The 18,914-nt window shown below is 31.5% G+C and overlaps 3 protein-coding genes and 2 long non-coding RNA genes across 18 annotated transcripts in view; 4 read left to right on the top strand and 1 right to left on the bottom strand.

Moving 5' to 3' along the window:
* Window positions 1-18,914, bottom strand: part of LOC126918090 (uncharacterized) — a 702,612-nt gene that overhangs the window by 229,770 nt on the left and 453,928 nt on the right. The window contains exon 4 of one of the 7 annotated variants that reach the window (XR_007711215.1): window positions 9,922-10,094. The exons of the other annotated variants lie outside the window; for them this stretch is intronic. This is a non-coding gene — a long non-coding RNA (uncharacterized LOC126918090). The remainder of the gene's footprint in view (window positions 1-9,921; window positions 10,095-18,914) is intronic. 7 annotated transcript variants of the gene reach the window in all.
* LOC126917565 (protein cycle) overlaps window positions 1-18,914 on the top strand; it is a 366,148-nt gene that overhangs the window by 229,206 nt on the left and 118,028 nt on the right. The window contains exon 1 of one of the 8 annotated variants that reach the window (XM_050724586.1): window positions 17,013-17,156. The exons of 6 other annotated variants lie outside the window; for them this stretch is intronic. The gene's annotated coding sequence lies outside the window, so the exon portion shown is untranslated. Of the gene's footprint in view, window positions 1-17,012; window positions 17,157-18,914 lie in introns of those variants that run through there. One more of the 8 variants, XM_050724597.1, reaches the window with a different exon arrangement.
* LOC126918048 (protein SREK1IP1-like) lies at window positions 6,949-8,369 on the top strand. The gene is made up of 2 exons (XM_050725631.1): window positions 6,949-7,300; window positions 7,550-8,369. Exon 2 carries the CDS (start codon window positions 7,552-7,554, stop codon window positions 7,996-7,998), a length of 447 nt encoding a protein of 148 aa, XP_050581588.1. The 5' UTR covers window positions 6,949-7,300; window positions 7,550-7,551; the 3' UTR covers window positions 7,999-8,369.
* Window positions 10,206-12,182, top strand: LOC126918262 (uncharacterized). The gene is made up of 3 exons (XR_007711286.1): window positions 10,206-10,432; window positions 11,341-11,522; window positions 11,613-12,182. It is a non-coding gene; the product is annotated as an uncharacterized LOC126918262 (long non-coding RNA).
* LOC126917985 (nitric oxide synthase-interacting protein homolog) lies at window positions 14,875-16,187 on the top strand. The gene is made up of 5 exons (XM_050725477.1): window positions 14,875-15,110; window positions 15,196-15,307; window positions 15,375-15,775; window positions 15,862-15,970; window positions 16,034-16,187. The coding sequence occupies exons 1-5, from the start codon at window positions 14,935-14,937 to the stop codon at window positions 16,103-16,105; spliced, it is 870 nt and encodes a 289-aa protein (XP_050581434.1). The 5' UTR covers window positions 14,875-14,934; the 3' UTR covers window positions 16,106-16,187.

An 18,914-nucleotide genomic window follows, 5' to 3' on the forward strand; every position in this document is an offset into this window, starting at 1 on the left:
TCATTTATCCTGAGAATTACTCTAAATCCTGTAAACTTCATTAGTTTTGTGTTTAGCAAACACGGATGAATGAATAAGAATAAACTAAAATGTTAATATTTTTATAACAAAGAAATTCAGTACATATTGAAGCATATTGCTCATGATATGTTCGTTAATTAATATGTTTTGTAGCTTCAAGCTTTCTTCGATATAATGCATTTCGTTAAAAATATTAAACTAGAATGTTTATTAATTTTGAAAATTGAATATTTTATATATTATCTCTAATATATTACTTCAAACTATTTTCAAGAAACATCAATTTTCAAATTTATTTTAACTACTTTGAGTACAACTTTGCTGATGAAATGAAATGTGAATTTAACAAGAATTTATTCAAAGTATTATTCTATAAAAGCAAGAGAATGTGTTTTAATTATACAAATAAAGAAATGTAATATGAATATAACTTAACAAATATTTCAATTGCAATATTATTAATAGATTCAGTTTTCAATATAACATAACAGTAAGTTAGAATCATTCGTGTTACTTGATCATACTTTAGACAGAATTTATATTTAATAAAATGAGAAATTTGTCGTAACAAGAGAAGAAAAATCAAAAGGATATTATTAATATTTCCCTTATATCGGTATATCAAATACTCTAAGGATATTAAATGTATTTTTAGTTTGTTCGCTCGAAGCGTACTGCAAAATTTATAAATGAAAATAAAACGCATTCGTTGTATATACATATAGCTCATGTATAGTTCGTCTTCAAATTCTATTTATTAACTGATAATTATCGCAGTGACGTGTCTTCTGACTGCATCTATGATATATTGTATGTTATATGCCTTCTGTCAATCTGTGATCACAATCTTAGGTATGATTGTTCAGTAACGAGGCGTAAATGCATATTACAATTTTCAATTTTGCATAATTCCAATAATTATAAATTTCTGCCATTTTTCTATACAAAACGTCTATTCGATGCATTTTTCTTTACCAACATTTCTTAAATATCAATTACTTGATTGATATTTATTATTATTAAAAATTACTATTAAATTCAAATAATATATATATGTTACCGCTATTATCAAACATTAACTATACTTTCGGCAGTACGTATAATGGTATTCAGAATTATTCAATATAATCAAACACAAAAACTGTGTACTGCAGGTTATTTATAAGTGTATTCACATGAAAATTTTTAAATTGGGAATTTAAAATCAGACACGATGTATTTTATATTTATCACAAATTAACACACATTAACTCGAGGACCAAATTGGCGCTTTATACACAGCTTCGATATTTTATTACGTAAATAGAGCTTTTAGATTTTATAAAATATCAATTCTTGGCAAAATATATACGTATATATTTATTATGTATAGTGATAGAATATCGTATACATTTTATGTTTCTATTATTTATGATTCTAATAGCATATTTTTCAACAATTAATAATGATTAAAATAAATTTTTATTATAAGATAAAATAGGTATACGAAAATTTTCCAATATTCCAATTCCAAATTCGTCAAGGTAACAGAATTAAGTATTCGATAGTAATTTTTTGATAAACTTTGAAAAGATTGTATTTCGATCCGAAGCCGTATTACACGAAACTTTTCTAAAGAAGACTAATTATTATTTCTACCAATGAGAAAAGTCAGAAAACGAAATCTTAGTAGATACAATTCACTTTCATTTAAACAATTGTAAACACCATTGTATGTTGAACATATTTTCTTTTAGTAAACGAAAGACATTACAGTTTAGTCTTATGGAATGATGACCACCTTTAATTCCAACAAAAATGTAATAATTTCATAAAAAAATAAAGCTCAAAGGTAAAAACAAGATTATGATTCTAAAAAGTTAATAAATTTGTCATTCTTTCTGAGCTATACAAAAATCAAGCGACAATTTTTGCCAAACAATACTTTTTCAATATAATGAATCGAAGATCAAAATGAAATCCTAATACGTTACCGTGGAATTTCGTGCAAAATTGAAAATTGGCGTTGAAAGGACCAGCGGGGCGGAAACTTTGCTAAAAGTTTTGCAAAATCGGATCGTTCGACTACGAGTACAAAGCTTGGCTATGGCAACTTCATCGGAAGCGGTCGCCATCTAAATCGGATGTCGAGAATCCAGAAGAGTGGAAAATAAGAAATGCCGATGATGATAATGTTTGAGAAATGGGACCAGGAAAAAGTTTGTTGTAACTACTTTTCCCGGCTGCTTTTTTATTATACACTTTTTTTATTCTGCGACTGTTGCAACAATTCGTCGCAAGCTTCGACGCTAGTCCGTATGTTGTCCGATTTTACTAGTTACCTCGTACAAAGCCGATAAGTAAGAGATGATATTGAAAATTGAAATCGTGAAAATCTTATTCGTTCAGAGTAATGAAGTTATTTGAATTCAAAGATAGAAAAGAGGAGAAGAACAGAAACATGAAAAGATACTTTAAGCTAAATAACAATTGCCAAAGTGGTTTCGCGTTGTTTGAGTTCAAATATTTTGGATTCAGATAACTTGATTAATTTGAACAAAGTGAAAAAAAATGAGTAAAGTGACAAATTATTAGTAATAAATTGAATACAGTCGATAGCAATGGATAGACTTATTGACTTCATTGTGTAAAATAGATTTTTAACCCTTTGACAGTATAAAAAGAATGACAAATAATTAAGAATAAACAATAATTCAGTTAAAAATTTAATCGATTCGTAATACAGTTTGCTTGTAGTAATATATTTCCAGTTATCATTTGAAGCTTTCGGAGGCTAAACTGATCGACTCCGTGTTTTATGAAGCTTTTAAACATATTACCTAAGTGTATAATTAATATTCAACATCTCAAAAACAAATAATTTATTTTCGTAACTAGATTTGTCACACGAAGATATAAATAATTACAAATTCCAAAGCGACTTGAGGAAAGGTAATACTTACTTGCAATCGTCGTTTTAATTTATGAATTAAACTCTTTATTCTCAAGATTTCTTGTATTTCTGATATGAGATAACTAAGAAATACTTACTTTCAACCTTTTATAAAAAATGAATATCACTAATCATATTACGTATAATGACATTTAAGATATAATATTTAAAATATCATATTTGATGGCTTTTGACCCAAGCTTTAATGAGAGTTTTAATAAGAGTTTCTGCCGGGTTATACTGTTAAAGGGTTGGTCTTAACAATGAAATAGATAACATGGTGGTGAAGTGGGATAAGTAAAAGGTAACTATTTATTTCAATTACAAGATGAGTAGCGATCATAAAATTTTCCGTTCTATTGAAAGAAAAATTCTAGCGGTATAACTCTTTAACGAACTCATAAATGTGCGTATATATAGGATATACTTCGCCTAAAATCAAAAATTATATATTGCACTTAAATAATGCAAGGCACGATATCGTATGAACCATCCTTTACGTATCTTCTCAAATTAAATTCAAACTTTAACTAGTTCGATTATTTATTTAATTATCCTCCGTTCTAGTCTCTAATATTAAATAATTTCACATCTTAGTCATGAAAACATATTTCTATTTATTGCTTACTTTTTTTATATTACGAATATTATCGAATTCAGCATCCCTTAAAAGTTACCATCAGGAGCCAATGCTATCAATCCATAAGGCTCTCACGGATGATATTTTACCAAAGTATGTTTCTTTAATTAAAAAATCATATTAAACCATAAAGTTAGAGAAATGAAATTTTGATTACCATTATATTCAATATCAAATAGAAAGTTAAAAGGTTATTGTTCGCAGTGATTATAAACAACATTACGATCGTATTATTACGAATCGATAATATTTAAGAAAACAAAATTCGCAAGGGGTAAAATTTCATCCATACGAATAGGGTTATATTAATATTATTAATAGGGATCATCAATATGGAGGTTAACAACTCATCATTCCTACTTATATTTCTTGATGGACATTACTATTCACATCACATGGTGAATTATTTAACTACGTTGTGCTGATATTAATATCCTTGCATTTAATGTTGTTCATTATAGAATAAGAAAATCGAGAAACTATATTAACCACGTATATAGTTGGTGTTTTTATGCGTATGAATTATATTCGAAAAATGCAAATAAACAGACAGCTAACAACAGTCGTTAATATCGAATATTAACATGTTAAAGCGTACATGTAAGAAAAATCGACAGGCACTGCATGCGTATTTATATCGCTTGTCGTAAAAAAAAGTTGGAAACATACCTCCGATATTCTATGTTTACGTACATAATTATTATAATTGCTTTTTCGTCTGAAACGCACCTACAATTTATGCAGTGTCCGTCCAAAGTTATTCTTTTGGAAAAGCAACTTCTTATTTTTTAATAACATATGTATGTATATCATCGAGGATATATTCACGCAAAAATATTAATTTGTACAAAGGTTATACAATACACGCTTCATTGCGAAGAGAGAAAATGAAATGTTGGAATTTATTAAATTTTATTCTACAGTTTACTGTTTTACTGTTATGAAATAGTTCCACTACTCATTATTGAAAGAGCCATATTAATAAAAATTATTTTACTAACACGTTGTTAGCCAGCAATTAAAAAAGCTACTGCGAATTGTAGCATTGCTTGTTTTCTAAATCAGCGTAACGATCAGATAAATAAACGCAATTTTGTATGAAATAGAGATTATCCCATTCCTTGAGTCGTCTTCAAAAATGAGTGGTATGTAGTATAGCAAATGCCACTACATTGTATGATTATCTGGTGCTACGTGGTATATACCGTCAAATCTAAAAACTATTAACTATGTTTGGAATCAACTATTGTTTTTGTGTAGCTTAATCGTAGGTGAAAGTAGATATAGTGCAGTTTACGAAATAAGAAGCAGTATACCGATGCTGTATTATATAACTATCATACTATGTTTCTTTAACTAATTAACTCAATAAGTTAACAAATTTTTATCTTTCATATAAAAATATTTTGTACTAACATTACTGCTTCTATTTTCAAAAAGTATGATTCCTTTAAAGATTTAGATATTTGAGTAGTGCATGAGTTAATTAACTGGAATTATTAATTATATCTTATGTGAAAAGTTAATGTATTATTTGCTATATTTTGCATTTACGAAAATTTAATATCAAAATATGTAAACATCTCATCTCACGCATTACAAATATTGTAATACAAATAACTAACTCTTTACTGCAAGTTCCTTTTGTCTCGTTTGGAAAAATTTGTATCTCTGTTCCGATTGATAAAGAATATTTAAGATATCAATATGCAAGTAAAAGAAGTAAAACTAAAATCTTAATTAAGGTACTATGGCATATCAGCATTGCACATCATGTACTTCAACAATTATTATCTTATTGATTGACTACCTTTTATTACCGCGAGCTTTTGCAAAAACATTTTTGTCGCAAAAGTTTCCAATTGTTTGCACACGTAATATAGTGCGTTTATACATACATATATGAATTTATAACGTTTCTAATTATATATATAAATATAATATAAGCATTTGACACACCTCAAAGAAAGATTTATAAAACTAGTTATTTCGTGATACTCAGGTAGTCAGTGCGAAAAAACGAAGACTGCAATTTGATATAATTGAAACTTATCGTAATTACATTAGAACATTTCTATTATCAATAATTGGCAAATAAAAGAACGTTCGTTAATTCGATTTTAAAGTTACGACAAAATCTTAACAAGCTGCGATTAATCTTCATGATGACTTGCAATGACTGTCTGGGTAAGTTTATGACTTTTCGAACGAGATTGCCGAAAGTCATCATACTTGGAACTCTGAGGACCATAAACTCACAATAAAGTTTCTCGTTTTCTTCGTATATATCTTGATCGAAGTGTTAAATTGAAACTTTTGTCCCTATAAAATCTTCTATATGGGCTATACTTCGTTTACGATACTCGTATGAAAAGTTAACATTAGTGTAACGTAAAATGATTAATGAGTAATCTAAATTAATCAAAATAAAAAAGGAAAAAAAGAAAAACAAATAAAATCGATGTTGTGTCTGAATAAATGTCCATTATATCGTCTGCATGACGAAACATACCAAATTATTTAACCATCGACTAATCTTAAGAGATTTAGATTAAATTAATTAAAAAAAAAGTGTAGCGTAGAAAGGATCAATGTGTCGTGTTAGTTTAGTCAAGTAGATGAGTGTCATGCGCCTCGTATAACTTGTATAATTATAATTTAAAGCAATGCGAGACTTCTTAGTTAATGTAGTATATTGACGTATATAATATATAAATATGTTTATTTTGTACTGAATGTATTTCGCATTGATGTATTTTTCGCAGGCGTCAATCTCGACGCGATCTCGGACATTAAAGATTAAAAAGGAAAAAAAGTCATCGCTTCATTTCGTGAATGTATTTTATCGTAGACTATGTAAATGTAGATTTTATAATGTTGTAATAAAAGGATTTCTTCTTACGTAGTTCGACTTACCCCTGTGGTACGCGATAATAGATAATAAAAGTATTTATAGTTCATTTTTACATTCTATGATATTATGTAGATATTGGTGTTAGAAATAGAAATATAGAAGTAGAGCTGTACATTAATTATGTAAATATGCTTGAATCTGATAAACTACAATTTATAAATTCATTCTAGAAGGTATTTAGTATCTCCTACTTACATCTTATTGAATCTACTTTTATGATAGTAATACGTGTTATGAAACTATTACCATGAAAGCCCTCTTGCATAATAATTTACTAACTAATAATATTAGAGAATTGATAAATTATAAATTGTAAGTAATAAACTTTTCATTTATAATTTAATAATTTTACGCCAAATTAGATAATTAAACGATTTGTAATTTGTAAAGTTTACTTGTAACATTCCATTTGATTTATTATTAAATTTATTACTGTTGTATAAAAAAAGTTATTATTACTATTTTGCGACCTGTAACTTGTACAATTTTATTAATAATGTTAATTTAATTGTGCAAGAGCGCCAAGAAATTTTCTATTTTATTCTAAATTTGAATATTCCGCCAATATCTAATTCAATGAAGCGATGCATAGGTGGCGTGAATATGTAAATACATACATACACAAAAATCACAAGATGATTGACGTATGATTTTATAATTTATATTGTTGTATATCAAATGTTTCGTACCAAAATTTGAAGCACATCAAATCGTGAAAGGACAACGAAACAGATTGAAAACCTTTAATTGTATAAAAATATTTTATATATTGAAGGTTAATATTGAAGTATAGGTTAGTATTGAGTTTATTTACAAATATTAAACAGTGAATACTAAGTAAGTTAATATTCCATATTTATTGTAAACTATTATCTGTTTCTCAATAATATTTATAATATATTGTAATATGTTATATATTATATATATTGTAATATATTATATTTAAGTTTTCTTAATTTGATATTAAATGTATGTATAAATATTTTTTCTATTAAAATTTTAGAAAACTGACATTTATATATTTTTATATTTGTTTTTATAGGCATGGATCCAGAATTTCTTTCTAGATTAATTCCACAAAATAAAGAGCATGTGCGTCCTGCATGCAAGAAATGTGGTTATGCTGGACATCTTACATATCAGTGCCGTAATTTTATTAAAGTTGATCCAAATAAAGAAATCGTGCTGGATGTTAGCAGTACTAGCTCTGACAGTGATGAAAATTATGTCACCCCTTTGACTGAATTACGTGAAAAGGAATTAAAAAGGAAACTCCAAGAAACCAAAAAGAAACACAAAGAGAAGAAGTACAAGAAAAAATCTAAAAAACGCAAGAAGTCAGAGACAAGTGGCAGTGAATCAGAAACAGAAGTTTCCAGTGATGAAGGCAAAAAATGTAAACATAAAAAGAAAAAGAAGAAATCAAAACATAAAAAACATAAAAAACATAAAAAAGACAATTCATCTAACAGCGACAGTGATGATAAGTGAAGATAGGAAGTTGCCTATAACTGCTCAATAATTCTAAGATTGTAAATATTTTGCACAAACCATCAATATTATGTATATAATAAAATTGTACCATTTCTAAATGAACAACTATACAATTGTTTTTACATGAATTATAAATATATCATTTCTATACACATAAGGAAAACAAATATATTTTTTCATTAAATAAGGTTATTAAAATTACTACAAGCAACGATAATTATTATTAATGTAAATCGAAATAAAATATATCAGAGAACTGTCCTATTAAAATATATTATTTATAAAACATCAGATCAGTTACGTACAATTTTGGCTATAAAAATTATGTTTTGTGAAACAAACATATAAAATAAAATTTTCATACTTAATTTGTATGCATATTCAAATTTGCACCTAAAAATTTAGAAAAAACAAAAATATCTTGTTCTTATTCGTTTATTTAATTTAAACAGGGATTTAAACTAGCATACAAGTATTGATGGCGCTAGTAAACATTTACGTATCGCGGTAAATACGGCGATGAGACTGGTAACAGTGAAGAAATGAGAGTGCTCGTGCCTATTGTCTAGTTGTTCTACAATACAGGTGTTGTATCATGCGACCAACTGCTGAAGTTGTTCTATGCTAGCATGTAGAAGAATCTATTTTCCACTACAAACAAGCTATACTCCCTGTGGTTCCACGCTACAAAAACCTACACCTTTATTACACGATTCTAGTTTTCTATCCGAGATAGATAATAGCAATAATTAAACTTGGTTGCTTCTATATTATTTATTTAGCTTTATATTTTTTATTAATTTATCATATATTATATTTGAGATGTATTTAATTATTATTTATTAAGTAAGCAAATATGTTGTTAAAAGTTTCATTCATCAGTATTTATTCTTTGTAGTTGATTGAATGTTGCGATCGTTTGAGATTGATTGACATTTACACGTGGTGTGCCGACTAATAAAACTAATTAGCTCGAACAACCACCCACTAGTATGGGAAATAGCTATTGAAAAGATTGCTAAGAACTAGATCCGACTACTAACTAGCGATAACGAGAAGCAACTAGAGATGATAGATAACTATTAGCTGTGACAAATGACGACTACGTATGATCAACACCGATTCGGTGATGAGTAACGACTAAGGATGACGATTAGCAACTAGCAACGATGACGATTAACTAGTGACTTATTTTTAAAGGCAACCAATACGCAATTAGTGCATCCGTAACGAGATATGCCCTTGAGCTAGGATAAAGGAACTAGTCGGTAGCTGACGGCAGCTTGGCAACATAGAAATCCTGCAAGGTCAAGACTCGGCATTACAAAGTACGGAGAACTGTTCACCCCGGGATCAAACATTCGAATCAACGGTCGAAGAAGAAATCAGTAGATATGCAAAACAATACAAGAAAAGAACGGCAACACATCCAAACCAGCTGGCTGCTGAAGCGAGTAAAACCCTTATAAAAAGGAGACTAAAAAACACCCCACTGACTTCACCGAAGAAATAAAATAGATAAACTCTAAGATGGTATTCCACTGGGGGAATTCCACATCCACATGTTATTTAGCAACAAAGTTAGAAAAATTTACCGAATGTCGAACTGGACAAAGCACGGAATAAATATATAAGCGAATTTTGTGTGAATATAATCTATGTATCAGGTCTGTAAGTACGAAACCGGAATTTGCCTATAGATGGTCATAGCTGATAATGTAGTTATCACTAAATTGCGTCATTGATGCCAAAAGTCTTTGTTGACATCTCACAAACATTTTCGACTCAGAACAATACAAGTTTCATACAACAGCATAGTTTTAATAGCGTTGAACATGTCGAATTTTGTGCCTGGAAACTACGATTTGCGGACAGCATTGGTTTTCTGTTACCATTTGGAGAAAACTGATGCAGAATCACATCGAATGCTTGTCGAAGCTTACGGTGAGCATGCTCTTGGTAAATCACAGTGCTTTGAGTGATTTAAAAAATTCAGAAATGGCAATTTTGACGTGAGGAACGAAGAACGTGGATCAGAAGGGTGTGATCTATTATGAGCTGTTAAAACCTGGCGAAACCGTTAATACTGAGCGCTACCGACAACAAATGATCGATTTGAATCAAGCTTTGCGTGAAAAACAACTAGAATATCAAAAAAGGCAACACAAAGTAATTTTGCTTCATGATAATGCACCATCACAGCAAAACCGGTGAAGGAAACGATTGAAGCGTTCAGTTGGGAAATACTTTCGCACGCGGCTTACTCACCAGACTTGGCTCCGTCCGATTACTATTTATTTGCATCGATGGGACACGCACTTTCTGACCAGCACTTCACTTCTTACGAAAATGTACGAAAATGGCTCGATGACTGGTTTGCATCAAAAGAGCGACAGTTTTTTTGGCGTGGTATCCACTAATTGCCAGACAGGTGGGAAAAATTATAGCTAGCGATGGGCAATACTTACAATAAAAATATTTTTGATCATTTTCATACAATAAACGTGTATTTTCTATACAAAAATTCCGGTTTCATATTTACATACCTGGTACATGTTATTGAGGTGATGGGCGTGATAGGTCTAGAATAATCACTCGTATCGTTAACAATAACAATTTATTAGTCTATGTTCGTGATGTACACTCGTGCGTAGAACACGCGATACAATTATCGGTACGCGGTTACAAGTTCGAGCTCGGTGGGATACGCTTCGCGGTGCGATTCACCTCGGAACGATTGTCCAGATGTCGAGAAGTTCGGGTTCGCTATTACGTACGATTGCGGGCGGACGATTCAGATAGGCGTTTTCCAACTTGCCTCGCGACTCGCGATAGAACAGAATGAATTTGTGTCGCGATGATGCTCCTTAGGAAAACTGTGCTTGGGTGTGTCTAAGGATATGGAATCATCGGATTCGTTAAGAAAAGCGTTAGTTCAGAGAGTGAGGGAAATGGACGTCGCTGTTAATTGGTTAAATCGTGAGTTGGTGGTTGGAAAGAGATGGCAACTGCCCTTGAGAGAAAGTTGCTAGCGAGGAGCGTCGTACGTGAGGAAAAGCAGATTTCCGTAGTGGGTGGTATGTGTAGGGACTATTGAGACAAAGGCTATCTGTTCCTTTAGAGAATCCTAGCTGCATGGATCCTAAGATTTATTGCGGGTCCTTAGGCTCGCTGTAAATATTCGGAGAGAGTGTATCGACATCTGGCAATCATCTGTTCGCAAGGTAGAGTCCTTGTGTAGCGAGGCACGGGACAGAAACCGTTGGGAAGTTTGCTGTCGGGTGCCGCTACATTATTATAAACTTATTACGATTTATTCGAAACGTCACATATAACCAGGATGGTAAAATACACGCAAGATAGTCTGTACCATTCGCTCGTGTTGATTCTACGAAGAATACCCGAAGACGCTAACCATCGCAGTCGCTAAACGTTGAGGTTCCCCGGATCACGACGCCATCCAATATACATTTACATACAATGTATTTATATAATATATTTATAGGGTACCGTTTCTATTGGTAAGCTAAATTGCCCCAGCCACTTAAAAAATTGGTTCTATACAAATAACGTTACCTATAGAATTTGTTTTTTTACTTATTGACAATTAGAAATGTTTAAGAGAAAAATAAGACTGTCGGCTCAAATGCTACGCTTTAGCTAAATATTTTTGCGCCCGAATTTATGGATTGATCGAAGAGATAATCTCAGGCAATGACAGTTCGATTTATGGCATCGTGGATAACAGAGATCAGAAATCAGCCAGGGAATTACGCTAGGAATGGGAAAGCCGAAAAGAAGTGCGTCCTTTGTTTTAAAATCACAAGGAAAGAGCGTTTTCGAAAATATGTGGGCCTATGCGGTTTCCGAGCTAATATCTTCTTTCACCCTAGGAAATTGCACCTTGTCGCAAACTACAGGAAACGCAAAGTATCTCTGCAGCTTAAGACGCATAGAACTTAAGATGCATATATATCGTATTTATTTATAAGTATCGTACCTATTTGCTCTTTCTTTCTACCTTTTCTTCCGAACACAGAATGATTTTATTTTCTAGCAGAAGATATAAAGTTTACGAACGAATAAAGTGTGAACTAGCGTAAAACTTGCGTAAAACTGGCGAAAACAGAATAAGCTAGAAAAAGAAGCGAGTTAGAGCTAGATAGGTACGGTGGTAGTAGATACGGACAAAGTCGATTTTTGAGAAAATTTTCCTACCGTGTAGCTGCTGCGCGAAGTCTTGGATGTGCGGTGGAGAGTACCTGTCAGGAACAGTGCGGGCGTTTAGCGCCCGGTAGTCACCGCAGGGTCGAAGACTTCCATCCTTCTTTAGGACGACGTGTAGCGGAGATGCCCAGGAACTCTTCGATGGGCGCATGACTCCTTGTTCAATCAGCGTTGCAAATTCCGCCTTGACTTGTTTGAGCCGGTCTGGTGCGAGCCGGCGGGGTTTGCAGTACACGGGTGGGCCTGGTGTGGTTTCGATATGGTGCTCCACGCCGTGCCGGATTTTCTCTCGCCCAAAGGCCGGTGGGCGCGTTAGATCAGGATATTTTGCCAATATGACTAGAACCTGAATATAAACCACTGCTAGAAGGTGTAATTATGAGAATGATAACACACTTTCGGGATTTCAAGATTGTCAATAACGAAACAGGCAAACGAGAGCGTGCTTCCTTCGTTATTTTTAGAGATTTTGCTGCTATTCAAGGTAGGTACAATATATTACAGTTGAATAGTTTTATACTTCGAGATCGTTTCTACTATCGTAATGCAATTAAAAATTCATACTTTTCTTCAAATTAGTATTACGCAGAAATGAAAAAATACGGCATCTCTTCCGCATATTTAGGACAGATTTTGCACTTCTTTTAATCGAAAGTGATGCCGCACTGTATCAGTGAAAGCTAAATAGAGTCAAATGATGATTTTAATGTTCAAAATACAGAAACGGTATTTTAATAGATAACGTGGCTATAATATCTCAAGGCAAATCGTTTAATTTTTAATGAAAAATTTGGTAATCGAAACATATTTGTATATACCATTTATTCGTTTCTTCTCGTTCCATTTTCATCTTAATTTCAAGATATTGAAAAGAAAAAGTAACGCTTAGCTTGGAGCTCAGTGGAGTCAAGAGAGTTTAATCAAAGCATGTCGAATAAAAGATGATGAAAGCGACAAACTAAAGCTGAAGCAGAGCGATATTGGAATTCCAATATTGGATATAAGAATTCTAGAAATGCGACTTAGGACTAACAATAATACGAAAAGTCGATTGAAGCCTGATAGCAAGCATCCATTATCATTCTCTTTTTCTATTACTACATTATTAATAATACTATATAACTTTTTGTTTTTCTCTTTATCTCTTTAGGTCTCGTAGGAGAAGAGAATGAAAATCATCAATCGTGTTGATTCTGAGTGAACTGGATTCGTAGAATAGAATAAGAATACGTTTCATTTCACTCTGCTTTATTGATTTTTTAAACAAACTAAAAATTAGCAAGTTTAAATGAAGAAATTACTTTCGTAAGCGAGACATCTCTCCTTCAGAAAATGATAATTTTAGTTTCAATCCTGTAAAAACGATTGTACTCCGTCTCTATTTATCGAGTACTTTATTATCGTCAGAAAATTCAAAAAAGGTTAACAAAAGAACCAAAAAAGAATTAAAACAGTGAAAAATTTCCAGAGAAAAGGTTTATCCATAATTACGTGGAATTTATCAGAATTGTATCATGCAGATGCGAGAATTTCTTTGTTTTACTCATAGTTAATACGTACCCTAAGTTTATATTGACATCACCTATTCGAGTCGTCCCTCTCTATCGCTCCATGTCATTCCGTATGCTGCTCCGTGATGATGATGTTTTTCACAACTTCAGTTACGCGATAGACGCTTTACTTAGGATTGCTAGAAAGTAGGCACCTGCAACGTTGTTTCGATTGTATATAGGCAATGTCTACTTATAACTACTTAATAATATCCTAAAATACATGATACACCATGCATCTTGGTTTACAAATTGCACAGCTTTATAAACATCTGCACAAAATTATAAGTTTTCGTAAAAAATGTTAGAAAGAAAAAAATGCTAAAAGAGAATCAAAACTTAAGGACGAAATTTTGATTACACACGGGGTTTATAATAATCGACAAATTTCGGAAATAACAAGCATTCGGGTATTTTCAGTATCTAATAACATTAAAAGCCGTGTAGATTACTTAAACATAATTTCGTATATTTAACAATAATACAAATATGTTTTAAGTATTGTTTACAAATAAGATTATACTTTGGATAGAATAAGAAAATATTACAAGTTTACTACTCTACAATTAGAATTAACGATTTCTCGTCTTTGGATATGCATTCCGCCCTACTGTAGTAAAAGTTAATATTATAATAAGATAAAAACAAACACAAGTTAATTGATTAAAATAGTGACTTAGAAGTGGAAAAGTTTCAAGTTCCTCTTTAAATCAGTAAATTATGAGGGCTTCTTTTCTCCTAAGATGCAACTAACACAATTTTTCACAACGTTCTGTATAGAAAATATATTAAAGTTATTACATCATACCACTGATTCATTATCGTGTGGAAAGAAAGATTTTCTTTTCTTCTCTAAAAAAATAATTAATTTTAAAAAAAAATTAATTAATTTTTCTTTCTTTTGTACTAGAACCGTACAATGAAATAGGCTCTTGTAGCGTAAAATCATAGAAAATTTATTTCTAAGGGCGGGGGGAGGGGTAAATGTATTTAACTAAATAGGTTCTTGTATATGCTAAGGTAGAACATCTTCAGCACTTGGTCGCAGAGGGCCATGAAGCATAAACGTGAGCATTCTTATTTCCTCTCAGTCGGTAACTAGATACACAGCAACAAAATAAGTTTAGGTTAAATGAAATAAATCAGTAAACGAAACATGACGCGGCACGCGAGAAACTGTACTGCTGGTGCTGTTTATACTTATCACGAAAAAAGAAAAGATGCAGCGGCTTCAGGTTATGGTACAAATACACAAAGAGTGGGAAAAGATTCGGTTAAGGATTTTGACTGCTGTTGTCTCACATTACAACCTTGCAGAAATCCTGTCATAACGTTTGTATATTGTATTATAATCTTTATACTATATCTTATTTTAGCATATTATTACCTTATTAGGTTGCAAATCTTATGTTTACAGAAAGGATGGTTATTTGTTTGACAAAGAAGCAATACTGGAATATGTCTTAACCAAAAAGAAAGAATATGCAAGGAAATTGAAAGAGTATGAAAAACAAAAACAACAAGAGGAGGTAAATAAAAATGTATAAATGAAAGTGTTATTGAATATTTTGCAATCAATGTTTGTATTTTTTCAAGGAGCAATCTAATGAAAAAAGTGCTAATGAAGAACTACAGAAATTGCAAAAATTTTTAAAGGGAGAGAAGAATATTGTTTCTCGAAGTCAAATTACGGCCAAAGAATCTGGTTCTTCGGTTTCTAATATGAGTAATGGTAAAGATAAAATGTTACCAAGTTTTTGGATTCCATCTAAGACACCAGAGGCGAAAGAAACTATATTGCAAAAGCCAGATAAGACGATATACTGTCCTCTTAGTGGAAAACCATTGAAAATAAAAGATCTTATCCCTGTAAAATTTACTGAAGTAAAAGATCCGGATGACAAAAAGTCTCTTATTGTTAAGCAAGCAAGATATATGTGTCCAATTACACATGATATCTTAAGTAACAGTGTACCATGTGCAGTTATAAGGACAACGTATGATTTTTTCACTTTTTAATGTTTTTTGTATTGCATTATTTGTTACATATTGGACATAAACAAATATTTTATGATCTTTTCAGTGGTGATGTGGTTACAATGGAGTGTGTAGAAAAAATTATTAGGAAGGATTGGATTAATCCTTTAGATAGTACAGAATTGACTGAAGCCGATATTATACCTCTGCAAAGGGTAAATGTTAAGAATAACAGAAAAAATAAACAAAGTAGAAGAATAACCTTAACTTTTTTTCAGGGTGGTACTGGATATTCGGCTGTGAATGATGGCTTAGAAGGCAAACACGAAAGACCAGTGTTACAAGCATAAAGTATATTTTTAGGTATAAAATTTTTAATATATTCAACTAATAAAATAAAGAATTAATAAATCTAAAATAATATTATTTTAATTTTATGAAAATTGTTTCACGTTTAAAAAAATTAAAAACAAGTAAAATTTTTTTTTCCATTTGCATATATTTTATATCCATAAATATTAGGTACAAAATAAGGTGATATTTTTAATTTGTTAAAAAATAAATAAATATCTTGATTTTTCATAAGAAAATTTAATAATAGAGACATACATATGTCTTTCATATAGATACACTGAAGTTGCCTTATCATAGGAAACGTTTTTTATAATTACCTTTTCGTTAATTTTGATCCTTTAACAGTTTTGATCCTTGACAGTTTTACTACACTCACCACTGTTCGGTTTAATAAAAGAAATCAGAAAAAGAAATTTATCATGACGAATAAAAATTTAATATACTACATTCAACTGGTATGTATCCGTATATATTAATAAATCTGCATATAGCCACGTTAAATTTTTATAATATAACTCTTGTACGATTTTTATTCCATTCAACCGAAACTTTGCAATAATTTTATGTATTTTTCTTATATTTATAAAAAGAGAATTGTTTAAGCTGGAATTGTGATAGAAAGCACGCCACATATGTTAGCTTCTTACAATCCGAGTTTGAACTAGTCGTTAATTGATTGGAAGAAAATGATGCAGTATGAGTGGGCCAAATGCAAAATTTGTTTAGCGCGTTTTCAGTTAGTGGGAAAATATCAATCCCATAATTCCATTCGCGTAGAATATCGATTCGCGATCCAATCCAGGCTATGGCTTCTGTCAGAAGGTGTCGCCATCTCAAGGAATATAGTTTTTTAAAGCATTCCGAAATTCTGGCGCTCTACCGGCCAGGCGGCAATCTGCGAGACTACGTTAGTGTTTGCTGTCGCGTAGTGCTTGCGCGCGTTCTAAACTCCGATTTCCCGCTACTGTCTTTTTTACCGGAAAATTAAGTGTCAACATCAGTTATCAAGTGCAGAAGTCGCGATGATAGTTCACCAATAGATTAAAGGTGAGTGTCCCTCTGTTTAAGTGTGTCATTTATCGGATCGAGTATTGTCACATGTGCAATGCCACGACGGTAACACTTTAAGCATTTGGTAAGTCAGCATTTTTGATACCTTTTACGAGCGAAAAAATCACTGGGCAAGATCGTTGCAAATATCAATAAGTATTCGTGGATAACCGACGTATAAAAAAGAATGTACTTATTTTCAAATTTTAATACAGTTGTTATTTTTATACATATTGTAATAGCTCGATTTGATTAGCTTCGCACGTAAGTTTCTAGCAACTCCCCGAACAAGTGTCTATGATAGATCTGTAAGTAGGACATGTAAATGCATCGATTAGTTGATTATCTGCGGCGAGATAATGTGACTGGTGAAATGTAAACGAAATTTCGACGCATTTCGGGCTTGTTCGACTTGTATCTCGTCAGACGCGAAACATTCAAAAGCAAATAAAACCGCGGTGTTACATAAGACAAACATCGTACATTAACTACACCGATATGTTTTTAAGCATCAATCATCGTCCGTAGCTGATACTTTGCGTCATTTTCGTTTGTGCGTACGCGGGTTTAACGCGATGCGACTATCCCCGCTACCGGACATCGCGACATCTCATTTTTCACGAACGTGCATTTTCTGCAGACAGTATTAGCGTCGACGTATATAACTTAAACATATGAAAATCATACTAGATTATTTTCTAAATAAAATACGTAAAGCGCATTATTAACGATTTACAAATCAGTAAAAAAGTATTATTTTTGAAATATTAAAATTATAATAAAAATAAAGATAAATGGAAATAAATTTATTATATAGTCGTTTATTGTATCAACTAGATCTATTTTAAGTTGTCGATTTATATCGATTTTCATATGTGTCATTGTAACTCGAATACTAGTTGATACAGTTGATCCAATCTAAACGATTAAAATTCTGATGGCAATCGCGAAGCATTGTGTATAGCGACTTGAATGACGTATCGTATGCAGATAAAACATTTTAAATAATTAATCGACGGATATACAATTAAGTGGTGAAAGTTACTTGAAGAGGGCACAACTCTGAGTGCGTTCTTGTTTAAATTTGTGACTGAAATTTCTTTTCAATGTAATCGAGAGACAAAATTTATCATAGCTCTTTCCGTTTCCTATCTATTTAATTTACATTCATTATCATTTATAGGATAATCCTAAGACTATATAACATCAGGCGTAATTAACATAAAATCTATATAAACCATTCGACATACACGTAGAAACACAAACAAATTGTATTAATCATCTGACACATTAGATAAAAAAATGTACATTTATCGATAATATATTGGCATATAATAATAGCATCGATAATAATACTAATGGTAAGATAACCTTCTAATGTAAACAATAATATATATTTATATATTCATATATTCATAAAAATATTAAATGTACGTGTGTACATACGTACATAAGTGTACGTTAAACCTTGTTATATCATTAAGCATATCTGTACGCTGTATACATAACTACAAAATATGTAGCGGTCGCGTATGTATTTGCCATATCCATGTTCCGCTCTTACATACATATACATTCATGTGTATACGTGTCATACGTAATAGAAGGATAAGCTAGGTTGACCGACCATGATGCAGAGTGCATGCGTAACAAATAGTTCACGCCGATCGCATGAAACACATACACGAGAGTAAAAACATATCATGCATGTGTTTTAGTGCACGCGTAGATGATAAGAGGCGACACGACGTTATA

The sequence above is a fragment of the Bombus affinis genome, chromosome 1 (genome assembly GCF_024516045.1).
Source record: "Bombus affinis isolate iyBomAffi1 chromosome 1, iyBomAffi1.2, whole genome shotgun sequence".
Taxonomy (NCBI): domain Eukaryota; kingdom Metazoa; phylum Arthropoda; class Insecta; order Hymenoptera; family Apidae; genus Bombus; species Bombus affinis.